Here is a 22,693-nt window from a genome sequence, read left to right on the forward strand (position 1 = left end):
TTCATTCATGTTGTAATACTTCAGAACACAAGAGCTGATCAACAGCTCTTTGATACATGTGATGATTGCATCATGCCAAGATAAGCTCCTCCATGTGCATCTTTGTACAACAGTAACCTTAGGAGTTTTGCACATACTTTAGAGGCTAGGAAGAAATATTGGCAGCTATTTTACAAATCATAAGAGTCATTACATTGATTTAATATCTCTAGGTGTAGCTATAAGCTCTAGTGCTTTTACTTTACTTTTCTTCTTAATGCAATAGCTACTCTGTAACGCAGGTGCTATACTTGTTGAACTGCTTTATCTGTTTCCAAATTGAATACACCTGGAAAATATCTAATATTTTAAACAGTATCTAATATTTTAAACAGAATTTTTTTCTATTGAAGCTTTGACATTATGATTTCTCTTGCCACAATTATAGCATACAAACCTGTAAGCATGGTACTTTCCATTACCACATTTTTTTACCAAAGCATCTACAGGTTTTCTTTTGTATTCGATCCTCTCCTTTTCTTTGCACTTGCACATTCATTTTTCATGAATTGTTGTGTATTGTTCCCTTTAGTTTTAAGCTTTTCCTGTGCAACTACTCTGCTGGTGAAACAGTATTGTTCTCAACCTAAAATGCAGTACCAAACATAATCCACAATGTTAATAAAATATCTGCCCCATGCTCCTTGTTGCAGTGCAGCTCTTTATGATAGTCAGGTAAGGTGGATTATTTCTAATAACCGCTGGACGTAACCAAATATCTGCCAACTCTGACTGACTTTTGAATTTACTATAAAACAACACATTCTTAATAAGCTACAAAAAATATTCCAGAGCCAAAACATCAGGCAAAGACAAACAAAAGTTCTTCCAGATTTCCTTGCTTTTGCAGGAGATGACAGCATTTCAGGATTTGCTGAGAGCTGCAAAAAGTTTTATTGGGGAAGCATGGATTGTTTACAATGAGGTCACAGAAAAGCAGGAGTGGATCCAGAGTGGGTGCAGTGATACGACCGAACCCCACTTTCTCATGACACTGCAGGAGCAGCAGCCGGGGACTTTTTTAAGTCCTGCAAGCAGGTAAGAATTCTCCTCTCCCTTCCCCTGCATGTCCTCTCCCTTCCCCTCCCCTGCCTGCTGCTGCTACTCTCCCTGCTGACCCCTGGGTGGCAGAGGCTCCAGAGTTCCTCCTACCTACTCCAGCTGGGCTGCACAAGGGCCCAGGACAACGGTGGCTGCAGACACCCTTGCCTGGTCCCCCTGGTGTTCACTGCCAGTCTGGTAGGAGGCAAGGGGTGGGGGAAACCCATTACACCACCATGCTGTCCCAGGCTGAGCCCAGCCCTTGCACAGCTCAGAAACAGTGGCAAAAGCAGATCTAGAGCTCCCCTTGCTCCTGGTCGCCACACATTCCCTCAAACGCACTCCAAAAAACACAAGCAGCTTTCCACCAATATAATTTGAAAAGAGAGTGGCAGATTTAATGTTATGAACTTGCCCAAGTATTATTGAGTTTGGGATGTGTTTAATGACCATTAGAATACTGTAGAACAGTTGTAGTCTCTTCATTGCTACAAGTTAGGTCTAGAAGCAGGCTATGATCACCTGATTCTCCACCTGATCTTGGACAAAGCAAAACCAATCTCCCTTAAATGTTTCACTCATGTATTTCCCGATGGAAAAATATGAAGTTTGTGGATAGTTGTGGGATAGGGCAACTAGAAGAGGTATGCTTTATAAAGTATCCTTCTTTTCTCTTAGCCAAGGAACAGCGTTCAACAACTTTTGAAATGTTTTCGGTTTGTTACTTGATGCCACTTTTGTGGATCTCAGGGAGTGTTTGAGATTTTATGTATGCAACAATTTACTAGGTGAAGTATAACATGACCCCAACAAAAGGGAAGAGGATGCAGGAGTTTTGACAAGTGAAGAGAGACAGACTGGCATAGACCAGAGCTGGTGGATACAGATAGGAACCCAAAAAGGAGAAACTGGCAGAGTCTTCAAATATTGACACTAAATCACTATGCAGAGTATAAAAGCTTAGACAAAACAGTATAGAATGTTATAGGAGATCTGAATGTAACATAATCTCCACCATGTAAAGTGCAATCCACACTCACCAGAGAGTCAATTCTTGACCCTCACCTACATGCAGGATGTGAGGTATCTCATACATTGCTCTCTATATTTACTCCAGGCAACTAATACAGGTTAGAATAGGGAACGGACATTATTTGGACTGCTGTACTTTCCAGAAAGCCCCAATTGAGATCACAGCCCCTGTGCGGTGGACAGTATTCAAACACCCCTGAGGACACAGTCTTTTCCCAGACAACATTTAGCAACACTCTACATTGAGCTAACTGATGTAGGTGATGAACACAGCACTGTTTAGCATTAGCACCACATTTCCTTTCAGGCATTTATTTCTGAAGACTTTATCGAAACAGCTGGGAAGTGTTTTTAATGGGGAGCTGCCACATCCAAGAGGGCACTCTGACAGTTGGCACCTGAGCTGGATGTCAAGCCCAGGGATTTCAACAGCAACCAAGCCCAAAACAGAGCAGCCACGGCAACAACAAAATTAGCAGATGGCTTCTTAATTTAAGCCAACGGTTCTCAGCCTTTCTAGACTCAAGACACTCCACGTGAGGCTAGAGGCACCCCTTGGAAAATGCCAGCTCATATTTTCTTGACCAGGGAAATATAGAGCTGTCCTTCTGAGGCAAAGAGCTCAGCCAGCCCACGGCAGGGCAAAACACTTTTAACACAGTGACTCCAATGGGAAATCTCTATGTTTCTCTTGTGAAATGCATTTGCGCACCTGACAGCACTGACGCTGCCTGGTGGTTCCCCTGCAAGGATCTCACAACACCCAGCTGAGAAGCACGGTTTCAACATAACAAGAGCAGAAAACATCATTGCTGCCCCGTAACTGATACTGGATGATATAGTCCCATTCTGCACACACAGACATACCAGTAATGCCGAGCGATCTGCAGCTGTAGCCACACACACATGCTGATGCATGCACTCTCACACACCGTCACACACAGATGTGCACAGACACATGCACATAAACTCACACACACACAGATGCACTCTCACACACGCCCACAGGTTCATATGCATGCACTCACACACCTATAGGCGATTGGTAAAGGGGACGGGGGTGCCCCTCCTGACAGGGCCATCCCCACCGCTGGCGGCTTCTGTGGGTGCCTCTCCAGACTCAGGAGGCACCAGTCACCCCTGCACACACCCACGCCTGCACAAGCACGCACTCACACATTGATGCATGCACTCTCACACACTGTCACACACAGACACACAGATGCCCTCTCACACACACGCCCGCATGCTGACATGCACACGCTCACGCCCGTGCCCGCACACGCACGCACCCTCACAGATGCACATGCACACGGATGTGCACTTGCATGCCCCACATGCAGATGCCCCCAGAGGCACAACACGCAGGCACCCGGAGGCACATGCAGACACATGCACACACTCTCCCGCATGCACACACAGCCACGGGCAGGCACACGCGTGCACTCCCACACAGCCCCTCTCCCTCCCGCACACGCACCCCCCGCGCGGCTCTGCCTCCTCCGGCCGCTGCCCGGGCAGGACCCCGCGAGCGCCCGGCGCCGCCGGTACCTGCCGAAGTGACCCAGGGTGTCGAAGAGGCGCTCGGAGCCGGAAGCCATGGCGGCGGCGGCGGCGGCACCGGGCAGCGCCGTGTCCCGGCCGCCGCGGAGCCCCCGCCCCGCCCCGGCCCGCCCCGCCCCGCCCCGGCCGAGGTGTCAACCCGCGTTGCTGCCGCCCTGCCCGCGCCGGCCGCCGGGGGCGCCCTGGCGTGGGGCCGGCCGTGCCCGCGCTGTGAGGGGCTCCGGCGGCGCCGCCTGCCCCTGCCCTACTCAAAGCATTGCATGCTGCACTGGGGGGCCGGAGTCTAGCAAGGGGCGCCGTGAGCCTACTGAGGGGTGCCTCGAGTCTGCTATGGGGTGCTTCAGTCTAACAAGGGGTCCCTTGAGTCTACTGAGGGTGCTTGAGCCTTGACCCCAGGGAGATGCCTGGAGTCTCAAAGGGTTGAGTACTACGGCTGTATCCGACACAGGGGCAGTTGTTAAAGAAGGCACTGCCTTTATAATGCTCTAATGGGGGAGAAGAAAAGAGATTTTTTTCCGTTTGTTTTATGCCCCTCACAATCATCCTACACCAAAGATTCAAGGTTCAAGGCAAGCTCCTCTTCCTGCCAAAATCCCTTAGTGTCCATGTAAACAGATAAGACTTTGGTGTTCAAGGTCTGAAGTCAAAGGCTTACAAATAAGACAGCTCAAAACCAGAAAAGACAGCTTCAGAAATTAAAAAGTAGCCAACTTTGCCCTGATGTGGTTATGATTGACAGGGTTGCTTTACTATCCTGTGATTTATTTACATACTTAAATATATTTTAATCAAGTCTGGTGCACTGGTTCTTTCATTTTCAATGATTAAAAAGACCTATTTCAAGAATAATGTGTTTACTGAAAACAATAATCATATAATCATTATAAATTTCCACATTCTGAAAACCAAAAGTTCTTTTTTTTATTTTTTCATTTTGTTTTGCTCTCTTTCTTTCCCCCTTTTTCCCTCGGTTGCCGGAAGGGGGAAAAGAGAAAGAAATCAAGTTTTTAGTTGGAAAAAAAATAACATAGTATTTTATCTAAAACAAGTTTTAAGGCAGTTTATTCGAAGAATGGCTGGGCTGCCAGGAGATAGCATAATGGTAAAAAATTGCTGAAGGACAAAGAGAAAAGGTATTATCCTATCATGTTCTCTACCAAGTAAAACACAAAACCAGCATTTTGTGGAGAGAGCTTTAAAAGACCTTGAGGTAATTAGCAAGTATAAAAAATCCATTTAGCCTTTAACGCAACAGCATCGTAGGCTGTAATGCACAAACTTTGCAGTAAAAAGAGAAATAAACAGGCTAAATATAGCCAAAATCAAAGGGTGGGGAAATCTCTCTCCTGTCAGTTACACAGCAGAAAACTATTTACATTACTTTAAGAGGACAGTGATATCTCTTCCTGAACATGAAGAACTTTCCACAAAACAGTCTCTGTCAATTTACCATACCGGTAATTGAGCTGTCAAGAACTGCATAATGTCACCGTAGTCAAAACAGATAAACCCTTGCCATTAAAAAAAAAGCCACAGTCTAGAAGAACATAAAGTTGTTGTATCTATGTTACACTTATAGAATTTTCTTTTAGGAGTGGAGATATTCATCTCCAAGCATGATTCCCCTGTGCAATGCATGGGACATAAAGATCTGTTTTCTCTGAAAGAATACTGGCTTCTTTTTTAGCTTGCAAGTATAACGCATTCTTTTCTTACCATCTGAACTAAAGAGAACAATGCAATGCTTAAAAAACCCTTCTGGTATTAATCAATAACTTAAATGTTCTGTCATTAATATATTTAATAAGGATACCAACCAACGTGTTCCCATTTAAAGGACCAACAATGTATTGCACTGGATATTTTCCATTATTAAAAGGATTATATTTTTAGTAGCTTTCTCACCATCTGCTCTATTGTTTAGTACTCTGAAATTCTTACCTCAGCATCGTTTTGTTTTGCAAAGTTTCAACTTTGCAGCATGCTAAAGCATTATCTTTAAACTAATAGTTTCCATATATGCACAAGAATTTTTAGGACTTTAATTTATAGTGCTGCTTCAATTGCCTTTGAACCTATGCTCTGCATTTTCAAGCAACATAGGCCAAAACAGTCCATTTTGAATGCTCTAAAAGTCTGAAGAGCTCCTTTTAGGGAGATTTCTAAAATTAACTTCTGATCCAGGGTTTGCTAATCATATCTGTAAGTTGAGCAGCCTAGTTGATCAAGCATATGTGGGATAATACAGACACAAAAAGTAATTCTCCTGCCAGACTCAAGCAAACCTTCCAGGTCCAGTGTTTCTCTTCCCTTTATCTGCATTGAATTATACTTGCTTCTGAGCAAGATAGGAACTTTTCCAGCAGACACAATGGCTGCGTCCAGATGAGCGCAGATGTTTGGTTCCTTGGGGACAAGTAGCAGTGCTGCACCTTGTGCTGCAGCTGCATGTCCCCAGGGAACGCCCATGCCATGGACTTCGGCGTGCGGCAAGTTACCCCGGGCTGCGTAGGGAAGGATGGGGCCAGCACTGTGCAGCCTTACCTTACCCCAGCAGCCTTACCTGGGGTTCTGGAGGCCTGGTGGGTAGGGCCTGCTGGGCAGAGCTTGACCTCACTTTTCAGGGGTCAAAAAAACCCCACGGGGAAAAAAACTGGAGCAGCACACACATGGGCAGTGCACCCTTGTGACAAGGAGGACACAGGTGACTGCAGTATGTGGCACTGCAGATGTGTTTGTGGGGGCACATACCACACAGCCACGCTTGTCTGGATGCACCCAGTGAGTTTTCTTTAATTTACCTTTTGGAAGCCGTAAGACACAGAGAGGAAACCTAGTGAAAGGTAACTTGATACTTTTAAAATGTTTCCATTCAACTATTGGACTCCCAGGCTCCCTCTGCATCCACAAGTAGAAAGTTTGGCTCCCTCCACACCCCCCCCCCCCCACTCCAAGGCTGGATCTCACTGCTGAGGGAAGCTCCCAGCTGATGGGGGCTCCCAGCTGAGGAAGCATGCCATGGTCTCCTGGGGCTGGGAGCCTGGGTTAGCTGGGTGGGGTTCCCAGCCACAGGAGCACAGGGGAGCTTTTGACTCTGATGCGCTCCCCTGGCTGCCAGGATCCCAGTGTGCTCCAGAGGGTGGGAGACTGAATGTATGGCCAGGTCACTACTAAAACAACTTAATCACATCTTAAGTGTAGTAACCAGAAAGAACTTCTTCACAGTAAAATTTGCCAGAATCTGGAATGGGCTTCCAAGGGCAGTGGTGCTGTCCCCTACTTTGGGGGTCTTCAAGAGGAGACTGGACAAGCATCTAGCTGGGGTCATCTGACCCCTGCACTCTTTCCTGCCCAGGGCAGGGGGTCAGACTCAATGACCTACTGAGGTCCTGTCTAACCCTAACATCTATGAATCTATGAACCTGTGTCAGGGGCCACAGCCATCACTGCTATCACACAGCAGCTTCTTTAAGAAGCTCTGGCCCAGGCCAGCTAGAACCAGTTATGTTGTACAGAGGCTGGTATTACACAACGCTGGTTAGTTAGAATTCAGGTAATGAATGAAGCAAGCAGATGCCTCAGCTCTGAGCGAATTCTTAATAACACAGCCACTAACAAACATGACATTAAACAGCAGGGAGTATAACAACATAAGCTCACTAGCAGGTTTCATCTCTTGACTACCACAGTAAGCTGCCTCTTCCCCCTGCCCCCTTCACCTTTACTGTCATTTCATCCTCAAGTGGCACTTTTAAAGGTGGAGTTAACCTTGCCAAAGCCTGCTATCTTTTAAGCATCATTTTGTTAGGTCATTGCATTACCAGAAGTCTTAGCAGTCAATTTACTCCTTTCCTTGGACTCTAGCTAGGATCTGCAAAAAATCACTTTGGCTTGCCGCTCATGTCTAAGTGTAAGCTATTTTGCCAAATTCAGTTGTCTGGGATCAGGCTTACAAGACTCTTGCTGCTAAGGATTGGGCAAGTGTAAGAAATCACAACAACCCCCTTTTCCTCCATCTTCATTTTGTTGTTTCTGAGACATTTCACAGTGGAGGGCAGCAGGGATCCCCACCCAGCAGCACCCAGTGAGTCAGGGCTTTTTTTTAAAGGGCTGAGAGCTGGGGTGGGCAGGGCAGCCATGTGGGAGCTGGGGGTGCGGGTGGGCGTTGGGGGGGCTGGGGAAGCAGGCTGGGGCTGGGGGCTGCCCCATGGCCCCCCCATGATCCCCCAGCCCCCCCTTCCCTGCCCCATGCTGCATGGGGGGGGCTCCACTAGGAGCCCCCTCCCCCTCCCCCTTGCTCCCCCAGCCCCCTCACTAGCAGCTCTGGCCCTTTAAGAAAAAAAAAAAACTGAGAAAATCCTCGGGACACCAGTCCTGCAGAGCCCCCCATGCAGCATGGGGCAGCGACAGGCAGCAGGGATCACCCACCCACCCACCCAGCAGCACCCAGTGGGAGGCAGCAGCTGAATGCCCAAATCAGATTTGGCCGAATCGATTCGGGACAGTTATTCAAATTACCGAATTGAATCACTGTCCCACAAATCAGCCAAGCAAATATTACCCGCTGCACACAGGCCTATTTGATACCTTGATAGCTATGTCTATGGGCAAAGCCAGAGGTTCCTGGCTCTAGAGTATTGTCCCTTCTCTTATGGTCAGACCAGTCACCATATTTGGGTTCAGAAAATAATTTTAGCCCTGGTCACATTAGTACAGACCATAGTGGGGTTTGCCTTCCTATGTAGCAGGGGGCATGGCCCTCTCTCTGGGATCTCTTGAGCATGTATTGACAACATTTCATAGAAACAGCACATTCGCTGCCATGGTTCCCTTGCTTCACCTGCAACAAGTTAAGGTGTTAAGTCTCTGTTGTGTCAGGGTTGATGGTAGTCTTATGTAGAGTTTAGATTATGCATTGTATAGAATGGTTTAGATAGGGATGATCCTGCCTCAGGCAGGAGGTTGGACTAGATGACCTCTGGACATCCCCTCCAGCCCTACTTTTCTATGATTCTAAAACCTCTGGGTTTATCTTGTGAATCATGTGGAGGTTGATAGGCCAGGGTATGACCATTGACTGTATCTGACTGGAGGGTCCTGCAGCAACACGGTGGGACTATTGATGGTGGGACAGCTCCTATAAAATATCACAATGGTGCAACCTCCAGAGTAAGGTGAATATAAGACACCTCAATACCCTAGCTTCCACTGTCTTGTGGGTACTTCTTAGTGGGAGAAAAGTTAAAGGACATCACCCTAACAGAAACACGCCCTTGCTGAGGTATTAGGCAGTCAGCAGTTCTATGTGTTGCTGTTTAGCAGAAACTAAAACCCCTGAGGCACTGAATATCTGGACTTGGTCTGGTCTTTGGACGCTGCCTCAATGGTCTAAAGAGAAGATGTTATGTCTTGGGCAGCCTCCATACTCTTGCCTAGGCATTTGTATCAAAAGTCTTGGTGTGATGTTGATAGGACGCTGTACAAGCAGATTTGTCAGGCACCAGACCGGACCTTTTACACATACACCATGATACAGAGGATCAATGGCTGCCTACACATGTGCAGGTGTTTGCACAGCAGGTTGAGAATCGCTGAGCTAGAGGGTAATGTGGAGGAGAAACTTGAGTAGAAACCATAGAGCACAAAGAATAGGCTTTGTTGTGTAAAAGCATGAATCAATTATCTGCAAATTCTTCATAAGGGAAGAGGAGTAGCCAGGGGTCATAATGATAGTTCAAAGGAAAAAAAAAAGGCTGAAGGGACCCTTATTTACTGAAGAGGGAGAGAGACAGTTGAACCCCAAATTTTCTTGCAATTATTCAGTTTTGGTTTGAAAAGAAGCAGACTTGCATATCCAAAAATAATTTTGTCTTTTGGCTCTAGGTTGATAGGCCAGTCACAACAATAGTAGAGCAGCACTGCATCAGTTTTCTTTTCTTTTGGCAATTTCAGTAAGGGCAGAGCAATAGGCTTGGGGAGAACTGCTGGAGGTAGCACTGTAGGGATGAAAGCGTGTGCCTACAAGATCTCTACTTGATTTTGTAGACTCCATAGTGCATCCATCAAGAACATTACAGGAGAGCTTATTCCACAACACTTCATGCCTAAGCAGTTAAAACAGCCCCCCATACCTCCCTTCTTTGTTTAGAGGTTGCTTAAGCTATAATGTGAATTAGACATAGGTGTTTCAGCCCAGTGACTAGGGTTGTGGCCAGAACTGTGATTCCAAGACAAGAGCCTGAAGTCTGTAACAAACAAGGGTCTGAAGCCAGGAATCAGGTGTCAGGAACCAGAGGAACAAGGCAGCAGCTACGCCAAGGCATGAGAGAGGCAGGTAAGTGGTCAGGTCCTCCCGCCGCTGACAGCTGTGTCCAACAGCAGACTTCACCTTCAAATTCCCTAGTCTGCCAGGAGCCATATTAGCCTGATGGCATTGCTTCACAGGCCAGATCCAGACTGCCAGTTGTAAGTTTTACACCCCTTTTCTAATGTATCCATAATAATATCTTGAACCACCCCTGCTAGAATGAGAAAACTTCTACAAGAATCTCCGCTTCGTTTAAACAGACAAGCAAGCTACTAGCCTTCCTACCTATGGAAAAATGCCTGAAAACAGGAAGTGAACTCTGAAGGCTGAGAAACCAGAATGTCTACACATTGCCCTATGGTGATTTAGCAGTGCACTATGTCACAGTGTGCTATGGCAATGTAGCAATCACGTGGGTCTACACATGATCACTAGCTATGTCGCCACAGCGGCATACTCCCCATTTATAGTGTGCCACTACAGCAAATCTAAGTGTGCATCACCCATAAGGTGAAGTACGGACAGTTACTGCCCTACGGCAATATATAGATGCACCCAACATGTATTAATCTTTTAAATTGCAAAAATATTAAAACAATTATTTCTTTTTATTTTTGTGACCAGACTTGTTTTTTAATCCTTGAGGTTGGCAGTACCAAGAGATTCAGAAAACACATGAGAGATCGAGAGCTACAGATGAATAGCAGAAGAGAGAGAAGCAAAATATAATGAGATATTAATAGTGTGATATAGGAAGAGGCAAACTGCAACTTCTTACTCCTTTTAGTTGCTTGTGTTGCTGAACAGTCTACTCTGAGAAGCTTCAAACATCCTATAAACCACACACAGTTAATTTAGTCTACCAGATGCCCTGGTATTTATGTCGGCATTCAACATGCCTTGCCCAGCTCATATTTCTTTGCAACGCGATCTTCAAGAGTGTCAGTTCATTAGAAGATCTTATCAGTCTGAGCAGCCAATACACCCTCACACCTTACTGCTCGTACTCTCTTCCCTGTCAGAGGAGAATGCTGTATGATTTGCACTGTGCTGGCAGCACTGACTTACAACAAATGAGAAACTGGACCAGGCAGGCAGCATGATCACAGTGTCTTTAAAATAAGTCAATAGGAAAATTCACTTCTAATATATGCGCTGGCTTGAATTCAGGTATTTGTCTTAGGGCATGCAGTACACTGGTTGTAAAACTGTATAAAACATCTCCCCACCCAGCCTACACACAGGAATTACATTACAGCTGAGGGTTCATGAGTGCCATATACATACAGCTCCACAGGCGTGACAATATAAAGCTAGCCCTTTCCCTAAGGAAGCTGAAAGAAGCACTCTGCTTCAGGCAGTGTAACAGAGCTCCCTGTAAATATGGAAAGAAGTCTTCTGATAAATCTTTATCTGCCCAGCCTTGCCTCATGTAGAGACAGCTATGGCCCACCTGCTTCTCACCCTTTTTGGGATGCCTTGTTACCCACAGGAGAGGAGCACAGAGGAATTCACCCCTGCAGTACAGGGGAGTACAAAGATTGCAGTTTATCCAGCGTGAAACATAGAAGACCGAGGCTCTCCATACTGTCCCCTACGACTTAGGGGCAAGGGACCAGCTAAGCAAAACCTAGCCCACAGTTTTTTAATAATTTGACTTTCAAGTTCACTAATGCAAAATTGGTGAAGTATCAGCCAAGAGGAAATTGGAGCCTAACATTCCTTCCTCCTGATTCAAACTGACCCTGTTTTTCTTCACCTTTGGATTTCTATAAGTGAGTAAGTACTTTACAAGATCCTCCCACTTATTAAAATCTTCAGTGAAGTAAAAACCACTGGTTAAGAACAAAATTCTTACACGGGTATAGTTGAATTAGTAGGACTGGAACATAGCAAATGTAGCACCTATTTATAAAGAGGAAGAAGAAGGACTCCAGAAATTACCTGACTTCAATAGTATGTAACATCCTAAAATCAACACTGAAGGTAAGAATACCCAAAGATATGGACCTGAGCAGAAAATGGGACAAAACACAACACAGGTTCATCTGAGGAAGAGTGTCAGACCAGTTTAATATCCTTCTGTGACAGGATAACTGACTTCTTGGATAGTTGCAATGCAGTAGACTTAATCTATATAGACTTAACCAGATTTTTTAGTACTGTTCCTCATCGCAAATTATTGGCCAAACTGGAGAGGGTGGGGATCAATACTACATTCAGAGGTGGATAAGGAGTTGGCTAAACGGGGTAACATATTGAAAGGTGAAGTTTAACCAGGGCTGCAGCACAAGCCACCTCTTTTGTCTGCTTGAGAGTTATCAGAGAACCCTGAAGAGGCAAGAGTGTATCCACATGCTACAGCCCTTCCTTCGGAGTCTGACTGTGAATGAGACACACAGGACACTTATACCCAGAGGCAGCAGCACTCCTTTGAGAAGCACTGAGGTAAACTGAGCACAAAATTGTCGCTTTTAATCAGGGGTACCACCACATTCAAAAACATTATGGAGGGTGCTTGACTCTGAAAGGGTCAAGAACCACTGCTCTAGGTGGTGCAGGTCATGGATACACACACAGCTGGTGCTCTCTTATGGAGGCTTTATGGACTGTTTTGTTCTGCTTTGATTTCTTGTCCTAAAAGCAAACTCATCCCCATCCCTCAGCTGTAAAATATGTGTGCACAGGGAAGATCTGTTTTGACTCCACAGGCTTTGGAGTAAGGGAGACCTTGTAGTCCCATTAACATAGAATTGTGTATAATGTAGAGATGCCTGGAAGAATAGTATTGTTTTGGTTTTTGTCTTCAGAAAGTCCAGAGTCTGCATTAGGGAAAGTATTATCTGCAGCAAAGAGTGGAAACTTTAATCCCTAACTTAGAGGTCTCCAGGACTGCCTTATATTAATAATGAGTTATTTTTGTCCTCCTCAGAAATTGAAGAGAAATATGATAGACTTCTTAGAAAGATCACAGTAAGTTGACATTTAATCCCAATAGAAATCAACAGGTGCCCTAAATATTTTTAAAGACACAGAAACAAGCAAACATACTACGGTACATTAAAAAAATAAAATCAGCATTTAATATTCTATTGCTACAACGGCTCTTTTAATATATTTATTACCTGCCTCTGGCTGTTGTTCTCTGCATGTAATGCAAGCACTCATGTATCACCCAGTACCCTCTGGAGACAGAGTATCATAAACCTTTTCAGGGGATGTTGAAATATGTGGAAGTATTTATATTCTTCTTGGTCTTCTGGCTGAGATCAAGGGTAGTCTTGTACCCTTTCTACCCAGGGAGTTTTAGCATAAATTTCTTCCCACTATTATATTTAGCCTGGTGAGAAGGCTAGTGCAGAACATTTATATCAAACAGGAGTGCCCCATGTCAATACATATTTAAACTGTAGTTCAAGAGGTGCTGAAAAATGCACAACATATTCCCTGAGTCTTGTTGGACTGACAAATCCTTCTGTACACTCTGGGTGTATCTACATGAGGTGCCTTAATGTGCAGTGGACTGTTCTACCATGTATTAGCACATCATGGCAAAAACCATGCTAATGCGCAGTACAATTAGTCTATTGCACATTAAGCATCACAAAAAAAGTTTGTCTTTGCTACTGTGCATTAGTGCAGCTACTGTGCCTTTATCTAGTACCTCATATTAGAGGTAGTAAACTTAGTGTAGAGTAGCAAAGGTGTATTAATGAACATGTAGACATGCCACCCTCTGTGCAGCCCTTATATCCACTCTTAAGATGGTGCCAAAGTAAAAATGATTTGGGAAAAATGCTTTAGAGTGAGAGACTTTAAAAGACCAATACAATAAACTCCTAAAAGAAAATGGAGGTGGAAAGATAAGGCACAGAAGTTAACAGTAAGTGTGATTAACCATTAAAACAAGCTACTAAGGGAAATTTTCTAATGTAGACTGTGTGTTTTTATAGAAGCTTTGCAATAGTCAAAATCAAGCTATTAGTCTTAGTATTAGAGTAAGCAGTTGAAATTCTATAGCCCGTTTTATACCTGGGTCAGAAGATCTAATGGTGCCTTCCAGGCTTAAAGTCCATTCATCTATAATAGTAATTTTTCTCTTTTAGGTCTTTGGAGTAGCTGATCAGAGACAAGTCACTTTGGCAATGATTGTGTCCAAGAAGCCACTCCCTGTTATGATGCAAATCCATGCAGAGGTTTCTTAAAACCAAAGATTCTTCCGGGCATCATGGGCCAACTTTGAGTGTGTTTATAATGCAAAATGAGGATTCAAAGTCGTGTTCATCCAAACCAGCATGGGCACAAGCTATACCTTATGCTAGTAGCAACCACTTGAGAAGCCCTCCAGGAATCTGAGTACACACTCTGACTGCTAGCTAGCATGTACCAACAAACATGAAATGGCATGAAATAACTGACAGAGTGTAAGCAAAGAAAGGGGTTGAAGTGCTTCAAAGGAAGTATTGGAGTGAAACACCTGAATTCAGCAACAGGAGAGGAATGTTTCCTTATTTAGCAATATGTATGCATGGGAGAAGAAGAAATGCAAAATATAAATAGTCTGAGTTTAGAAAAATACCTTGTGCCCACAAGAAAAGTAAAACATGAGAGGTATGTCTTCATTACATTTGATTGAAATAAAATAGAAGCTGCAGGCTAATATGCAGTCAGGCCATGCCTGACATCTTTGTCAGACGGGTGCAGCACACTTTTGGGCAAATTTACTAAATTACAGATTTACTGCTTAAGGCATCAAAATTGAAGCCAGAGTGAGCATGTTTCACCAGAACTGGAGTGTAATTGTGATGCCCATGTTTGTCACAGCAGCAAATTAGTGAAGAACAGTTACAGAAATTGAAAGCATTAGAAGGAATAGACCACAAAACAAAGGGAAACGCATAAAAAAATAGAGGGGGATGAAAAATTATACCTCCTGAAATGAGTTTGCCTTCATCTTCACTCGCTGCATTTGGGCTGTAAAGAAAAAAGAAAAGAAGGGAATGTTTTACATAACTAATGATTCAAATACTACAAAGACACGCTGAAGTGTCAACAGCATGGACTTTCAAATGACAGTAGATCTACCCAGAATATCTGGAGCTTTAGGAAATACTGTAAATTGTATTGCTGCAAAGAAAATCCAGGTTGAAATTCTACAATGGCACACGTATGAGCCCCGTCAACATTGCCTCTTGACAAACCCATAAAGAACAATTCTGTTGCATCTATCCTTTCCTAAGAGCAATCAAGAAACAGCTCTCCTCAGAGAATGACTCAGGCAAGCTCTTTCCACATGGATGCAGCGGGCAGGGCAAAGTGGAACCGACTGTAAAAGGAGATCATCCATTGAAGACTCTTAAGAGTTGGCAGAGGTGATACCAGAAAGCCCAGCAACACAGAAATATCCTGAGGGCAAAAAGCAACGTAAGGATACAATTCAGAATAAAATCAATAGTTTTTTTTTTAAGTCATATCAATGATTGTTCAGTTTCCTTTATAGTTAAAGGGATTAATCTAGCTGCATATATGAATAGATGGCTATTGAAAAGTAAATAAAGCTCAAAAATATATAAAACAGTCCTGAAAAAAATCACTGTCCATGGCCTATTTTTTCCAAGGTCTTTGTATCATCTTATAACACCTGCCAGCAATGTTTTAACACAACATCACGAAGTCTGCATCCTCACAGTGCTTTTGCCGCCTTCATGGTAGTACAAGTTTACTTTGCAGTCCACCTCACACACTTGGCTCTGTGCTGCTGTAATGAAAATGACTTTGCTTACAAAGGTATTTTGCTGTTTGGGGTTTCATTTGACCTTGTTTAACTGTTACTAGATGTGCTAATGCCTGCCTGTGCTTAAAGACCGCAGTAAATTAGGTATGTTCAGGATGTTCTTGCCAAATTTTTAGGATTAACAGATTATTAAATGTTCCTTCTATGCTCTGTTACACTTCTACCTGAGTGGAAATTGGTAATGAGTTGGGATGCTGTGCTCCTCATTTTGAATTTGTTTGGCTGACTTTGCAGAGACCAAAGATAAATGTGGTCATGCTCACACATCGCCACCCATCTCAAGATGAGTTTAAGCAATAAACATTGTTTCAATTTGTAATATCATGAAGGATACTGATCAGAAAGCTAAATTCTAAGGACACCTTTAAAACCTCAGAAATAAAGGAAAATTAGGCAAAAATAAATAACACTGGGGGGAAGGTGATATTAACACAAACTGCAAAAGGAAGAAGTGATTCTGTACACGCACCACTGAGATTCCCCAACTTAACTGCACTTCAGTGGTGTTGCTGCTGCTTCTGAAATAATGCCTGTGAGAGAAATGAGGTCTAAAGTAACCAAGCAACTGAACTTTGTAATAGCAAGCACAGGGTAGGGGGAGTGTTGTATAATGGAGGCAGCAAAACTATTGGGTAGTTATGGACTTTCTTCCACCTCTTTGATAAATATCAGAGAATGTTATAGTTGATTGGTTCTGACATGCAGCATAGAGCTGCCATCCACCCAGGTATCCCCCATTTTGTATTTGTTTTTGATTATTCCTCCTGAGGTGTAGCACCTTTCATTTGTCTGCATTGAATTTCATTCTGTTAGCTGTAGTCCAGCTTTCCAATTCTCAAGATCCTACTGAATTGTGCTTGCATCCTCCAATGTGTTTACAACCTTCCTAGTTTTGGGTCATCTGCAAACTTGCTCAAGAAACTTTCTATGCCAGCATCTAAATCATTAATAAACATGTTGAACAGCATCAGGCCAAGGACAGAGATCCTGTGGGACTCCACTCAAAACCTGCTGCCATTCTGACATGGACCCATTAATAATTACCCTTTGCTTGCAGCTATTGATCCACTTATCTATCCAATTTGTAGTAGTTTTATCTAGCTTACAATTCTCCAATTTGTTTACAAGAAGTTCATGTGGGACCTTGTCAAAAGCCTTGCTGAAGTCCAGATATGCTATATTCACAGCATTCCCTTCATCCACTAAAGTAGTTACTTTGTCAAAGAGAGAGATCAGATTTGTTTGACCATTTATTTTTTATAAATCCATGCTGGCTGCTTGCAAACAGCCTTTCCTCCTCCAGAAGCTTGCAAATGGCCTTCCTTATGATATGCTCCAGTAACTTCCCAAGTATTGAGGTGTGGCTAACTGATCTATACTGTCCCAGGTCTTCCTTCTTGCCTTTTATGAGGGCACTATATTGGCCCTTTTCCAGTCCTTTGGTACCTGGCCCATCTCCCACAACTACATGAAGATCATTGCCAAGGGCTCTGAGATCTCCTCTGTCAGTTCCTTCAGGATCCTGGGATGAAGCTCACCCAGTGCCTCTGACTTGGATTCATTCAGATCCAACAAAACCTCTCTGATCATCTCGTTCGTTATCTTTTCCCTCAGCTTGCCCTTTTCCTTACCCAGATAATCCCTATGAGGTGCTTGGCTGCAGCTTAATTTTTTTGTGTGAAAACTGAGGCAAAGGAGCTCTGCCTTCTTTCTGTCTTTGGTTAGGAGTTCCCTCTGGCTTGTTAACAGAGGACTCACAACTTACTTGGTCCTTCTTTTCTGGCCAACATACTTATAGAACCTCTTCTTGTTGTCCTTAACCTCCTTTGCTCATTCTTTATCTTTGTCTTCCTTATTTTGTCCCTGGAAGTCCTTCCCATTTCCTGGTACACTTCCTTGGTGACCTGCCCATTCTTCCATTGCCTAGATACTTTCCTTTTGTATTTGAAGCATTTTAGAAGTTCCTTGTGCAGCCATATTGGCCTCTTGTCATTCTCCTTGTTCTTCCATTGTGTTTGGACAATTTTTTCTTGGGTTTCCAATACTGTGCCTCTTGGAAGCTCCCAGCCCTCCTGGGTGCCTTCAATCTATCCTCCCATGACAGCATGCCTGTTAGCTCCTCGAGTCAGATGAAATCTACCTTCATGAAATCTAGCATCCTGATTTTGCTGACCACATTCTTTCCCCATCTCAGAATCTGGAATTCTATCATATTGTGATCAAGTTACCCATCACCTTCACATCCTCCACCAGTTTTTTCCTGACCAGCATGGAAGGATCCAAGAAAAATGATCCTCTAGTTGTAATCTAGTTCTTTCATGGAGCTCCAGATCCTCTCAAATTGATTAGAAGAGAGTAGGTTTCTGGTAAGTATTGGATAAGGTTGAGCTTAACAGGTTAATGCAAAGTTGTCATTCCTGTGCTGCACTACCATCTTCACAGTTACGCTTCCTATGCTACTAGGTGGTGTTGAACAATTTCCCCTCTGTTCCTTCCAAACACATTTACATTGAACCAGCTTGATCAATCAACCTCCACAAAGTTCAGCACCCAGGTCTAAAAGAAGGGGAAACATGTTGAAGTGTAACTCTGGCTCCTCTGTCAGAAGAGGCATCTGTGGCAGTTGTGCCAAAAGGGGTGGCTGTGATGCCCTCTGGTGTCTCTGTGAACATAACTGCTGTGCCCCTAGGGTGCCTCCCTGTCTCACTTGCCAGGCCCTGATGGTACAATAATAAATAGGGAGGCTGCCCACGGGCCTTTGCCATCCCCAATTCTGCTGACCCCTTGTTAGGGTTCCCTAGCATCCCCCTAGTCCTCACTAGTCTTCAGGCCCCTTGCTGAGCCTCGCTAATCCTCAGGCCCCCTTGCTGGGCCTCACTTCATACCCGTACTGCTCAGTGCAACTCAAGCCTTAGAGCTAATTGTGTGGCAAATCCTTCCCTACACCATGCCTCATGCCTTATGGGTGTTACATTAATGTTATTCCCTCTGTTCAGGCCTCATCCTCCTTGGCCTCTGCCATGGGTGACTGGTGCCTCCTGAGTCTGGGGGGGCACCCAAAGGAGCCAGCATTGGCATCAGTGGTGGGGACGGAGCTGGTGAGCACCTGCAGATGCAACCGGCAGCATCGGTGGTGGGGATGGCTCTGTCAGAGGGGGGGCACATGCCCCTCCCCTATGCCTCCCCTATCAGTTGCCTATGGTTTGCCCCTTTAATCTCGCTAGGCCTTCTAGCCTGAGCTCACTGTGTTGGACCTGGCTTTGAAGCACTAGTTTTGATCTATCAGCTTCAGACACCAGGCCCCTGGCCCTTGTCTGCTGGGCCCCTTGGCCCCCGTGGGGCTGCGCCCTCTAGCACCAGGTCTCTTGGCCCCATCTTGTTGTGTTCCTGCACTCCACCTCTGTCTGGGCCCAATAACAACTCAGGCCCTGAGCCTGCCCCTAGCACAGCTCAAGTCAGTCATGTGCTTCCCAGGCACTAATGGGACCTCTGTAACTGCCCCTTATAGTCCCAACCCAAACCACCAGTTTAAACAGTAACATACACTTAAGCCCCTGGGCTATAACACATATAGCAGATGCAGCCTTCTGTCCCTTTGAGAAACTAAACTTTACTTATCTCCCAGCTGGTATATCTTCCAGTCCAGGGCTATACCCTAGCCCAGTGGTTCCTAAACTCTGACAGATTGTACACCACCAATTTAAAATGATACAACCTTTTTTAAATACATAGGGGGTAAAAAGAAGGTCCCGGGTAATGTGGGGCCCTTGCAGGACGTGATGGGAAACTTGGTCGTCACACCAGATGGCAAAGCTAACATGTTTAACAATTTCTTTGCCTCCGTCTTCCTAAGTAGGGACCAGAACAGCCACCTCCCTGCTGGGCCCCCCTCGGACCCTGGGGGAGGCACACCTGGGCCACGGGTTAACGAGGATTTAGTTAGGGAGCTTCTGGAGGGGTTGGACATATTCAAGTCAGCCGGTCCAGATGATCTCCACCCTGGAGTTCTAAAGGAACTGGCCGAGGTCATTGCAAGTCCCCTGGCATGACTTTACAAGCACTCGTGGTGCTCTGGAGAGGTACCGGAGGAGGGCCAACGTGGTCCCCATCTTCAAAAAAGGCAGGAAGGAGGACCTGGGAAACTACAGGCCAGTTAGTCTTACCTCGATCCGAGGCAAGCTGTTTGAGAAAATTATGCTGGCACACATCCAGGAGGGGCCAGCAGGAGACTGCATGCTTAGGGGCAACTAACATGGGTTCATCAGTGCCAGGTCCTGTCAGACCAACCTGGTGGCCTTTTACGATCAGATCACCAGATCATTAGATGCAGGGGTAGCAGTGGATACAGTCTTCCTGGACTTCCAGAAGGCTTTTGACACAGTCCCTCACCCCGTTCTCATTAAGAAACTGGGGGGCTGTGGTGTAGACACCCACACAGTCAAATGGGTAGCCAACTGGCTGGTGGCCCGCACCCAGAGGCTGGTAGTGGATGGGTCCTTCTCAACCTGGAAGGACATGGGCAGTGGGGTTCCGCAGGGCTCGGTCCTCGGGCCCACACTGTTCAACATCTTCATCAGTGATTTGGACAAGGGGGTAAAAAGCACCCTGTTCAAATTTGCTGATGACACTAAGATATGGGGGGATGTGGGCACACTGGAAGGACGCAACAGGCTACAATCAGACCTAGACAGGTTACAAGGGTGGGCGGACGAGAATAGGATGGGTTTCAACACAGACAAGTGCAAGGTGATGCACCTGGGAAGGAACAACCGGCACCATACATACAGGTTAGGGAACTCCCTTCTTGTCAGCACATAGGCGGAAAAGGATCTGGGGGTCATCATTGACTCCAAGATGAACATGGGCCGGCAGTGTGGAGAGGCAGTCAGGAAAGCCAACCGCACCTTGTCATGCATCCACAGATGCATCTCCAGCACGTCCAAAGAGGTGATCCTCCCCCTCTATGTGGCACTGGTCAGGCCGCAGCTGGAGTATTGCATCCAGTTCTGGGCACCACACTTCAAGAGGGATGTCAACAGCATGGAGAGGGTCCAGAGGAGGGCCACTCGCATGATTAGGGGACAACAGGGCAGGCCCTATGAGGACAGGCTGCGGGACCTGAACCTGTTCAGCCTCCAAAAGAGAAGGCTGAGGGGGGATCATGTGGCCTGTTATAAACTAGTCAGGGGGGACCAGCAGGCACTGGGGGAGTCACTGTTCCCCCAAGCACCGCCAGGAGTGACCAGGAATAACGGTCACAAGCTGGCAGAGGGTAGGTTTAGGTTAGATATCAGGAGGCACTACTTCATGGTCAGGGCAGCTAGGGTCTGGAACCAACTTCCAAGAGAAGTGGTGGAGGCTTCTACCCTGGGGGTTTTTAAGAGGAGGTTAGATGAACATCTTGCTGGGGTCGTTTGACCCCAGTACTCTTTGCTGCCATGGCAGGGGGTCAGACTTGATCTGCTCAGGTCTCTTCCGACCCTATAAACTATGAAACTATGAAACCTTAAGTACCACCAGCAAATTTTTGTCATATAAAGTAATTATAATGAATCTGTTAATGCATACCACTGACAGGTTGTCTGCATACCACTGGTGGTACACATACCAGAGATTGGGAACTGCTGCCCTAGCCCATACATTCAGTCCCTTGGGCTCTCAGCCCCTCTGGTCCTGCACACAGCCCCTCCTCTGGGCTCTTAGCCCCACTGGTCCCAGCTCAGCCCTTCCCTAGGCACACGGACCCACTGGAGGGCACCTCAAACCCTTTGGGGGCTAACTAACATAAAACAAAGGCAACTAGCCTGAAAACCAGTCTTTTTCTGCCCAGGGAACTTGGCTCTGTTCCCAGGCCTGCAGAGCTGTTTTGCTCAATTCAGATTCCTTCAGGACCCCTGCAGCCAGGAGCTCTTCAGTTGTAGTTACCTGACCAGTACAGTCTCTGGGCATATAAAGCTCAAGCCTGAGCCTTCTTCCAGTCAGGTGAGTCCCTCATTAGCTCCTCCTGACACCTGAAAGTCTGCTTGCTCTCTTATAGGAGCAGGCACTTCCCAGTGACCTGTAACAGCATCCCTTGCAGCAACTTCTCTTCATCTGGTATAGTGAAAACTCCCCTCAATTTTTTTTTTCAACTTTTCCATTTGAATAAAAAATTGGGGGACAAAAAAATCATTTTGTATTGACCTACAATGAAAATGAAATGAAAAAGAAAGGGAATGAAAAAATATTCTTTTTCAGTTTTTGTACTGCAAACAAGCTAACAATGTATTTATTTATTTACTTATGTATGACACACTCCTGCTCCTAGGCATCTTGCCTTACTCCTCAGCTGTGAGTTAGGCACCCAGGCTCCTCTTATGCAAGGATATTTAAGCATCTAAAGAAAGGATTCTCAGAAAACAGCTTAGTGGGAAGCTGTCTAGAGCACTGGTTATCCATCTTTTTTAGACTCAAGGCACCTCTCAATACTTCTGTTGCAGAGAGCTCAGAAAGACCACCCTCAGGTGCCTTGAGATCCTTTCAAGGGTGCCATGCAAGTAGTGCTGCTAGGTGTACAATCATGATACACAAGTTAAAGCCAGAAATTTCAAACAATTCAACAGTGTCAAAAATCTTATAACCTTCTGTTGTCTTTTTGAGTTCTTTGCAACAGAGAAATGGCTCTATTAGTTTTCTGTAATGAAAAATATGTAAACTAACAGATGTGATTTTCTGAGTTGTGCCTTGAGTTCAATGAGGGGTACTGTGAGTCTAATAAGGAGTAACCTGTGCTCCCACACGCATGTGAAAATGTGCCTGTCAGAAGCAAATTTGCTCCTGATGGGTACAGCAGCCAGGCTCCCCCAGGTGTCAGCCCAGCCTGGAGCTGGCAGGTGCCAAAGGAGCTGGTCCTGATCTCCACAGGGCAGGGGGAAATT

General features: G+C 45.3%; 1 protein-coding gene across 3 annotated transcripts in view; it reads right to left on the reverse strand.

The window, feature by feature from the left end:
* SLC22A16 (solute carrier family 22 member 16) overlaps positions 1–22,693 on the reverse strand; it is a 110,321-nt gene that overhangs the window by 60,274 nt on the left and 27,354 nt on the right. The window contains exon 2 of one of the 3 annotated variants that reach the window (XM_090037920.1): positions 14,913–14,956. Coding sequence is in view for 1 of the 3 variants with exons in the window: in XM_090037911.1 (XP_089894037.1) it covers positions 3,664–3,713 (50 nt within the window). In the remaining 2 variants the exon portion in view is untranslated. Of the gene's footprint in view, positions 1–3,663; positions 3,781–14,912; positions 15,633–22,693 lie in introns of those variants that run through there. The other 2 variants (XM_090037929.1, XM_090037911.1) reach the window with 2 other exon arrangements.

This window comes from Crocodylus siamensis, chromosome 1, assembly GCF_052110815.1.
Source record: "Crocodylus siamensis isolate JL-2025a chromosome 1, ASM5211081v1, whole genome shotgun sequence".
Taxonomy (NCBI): Eukaryota; Metazoa; Chordata; order Crocodylia; family Crocodylidae; genus Crocodylus; species Crocodylus siamensis.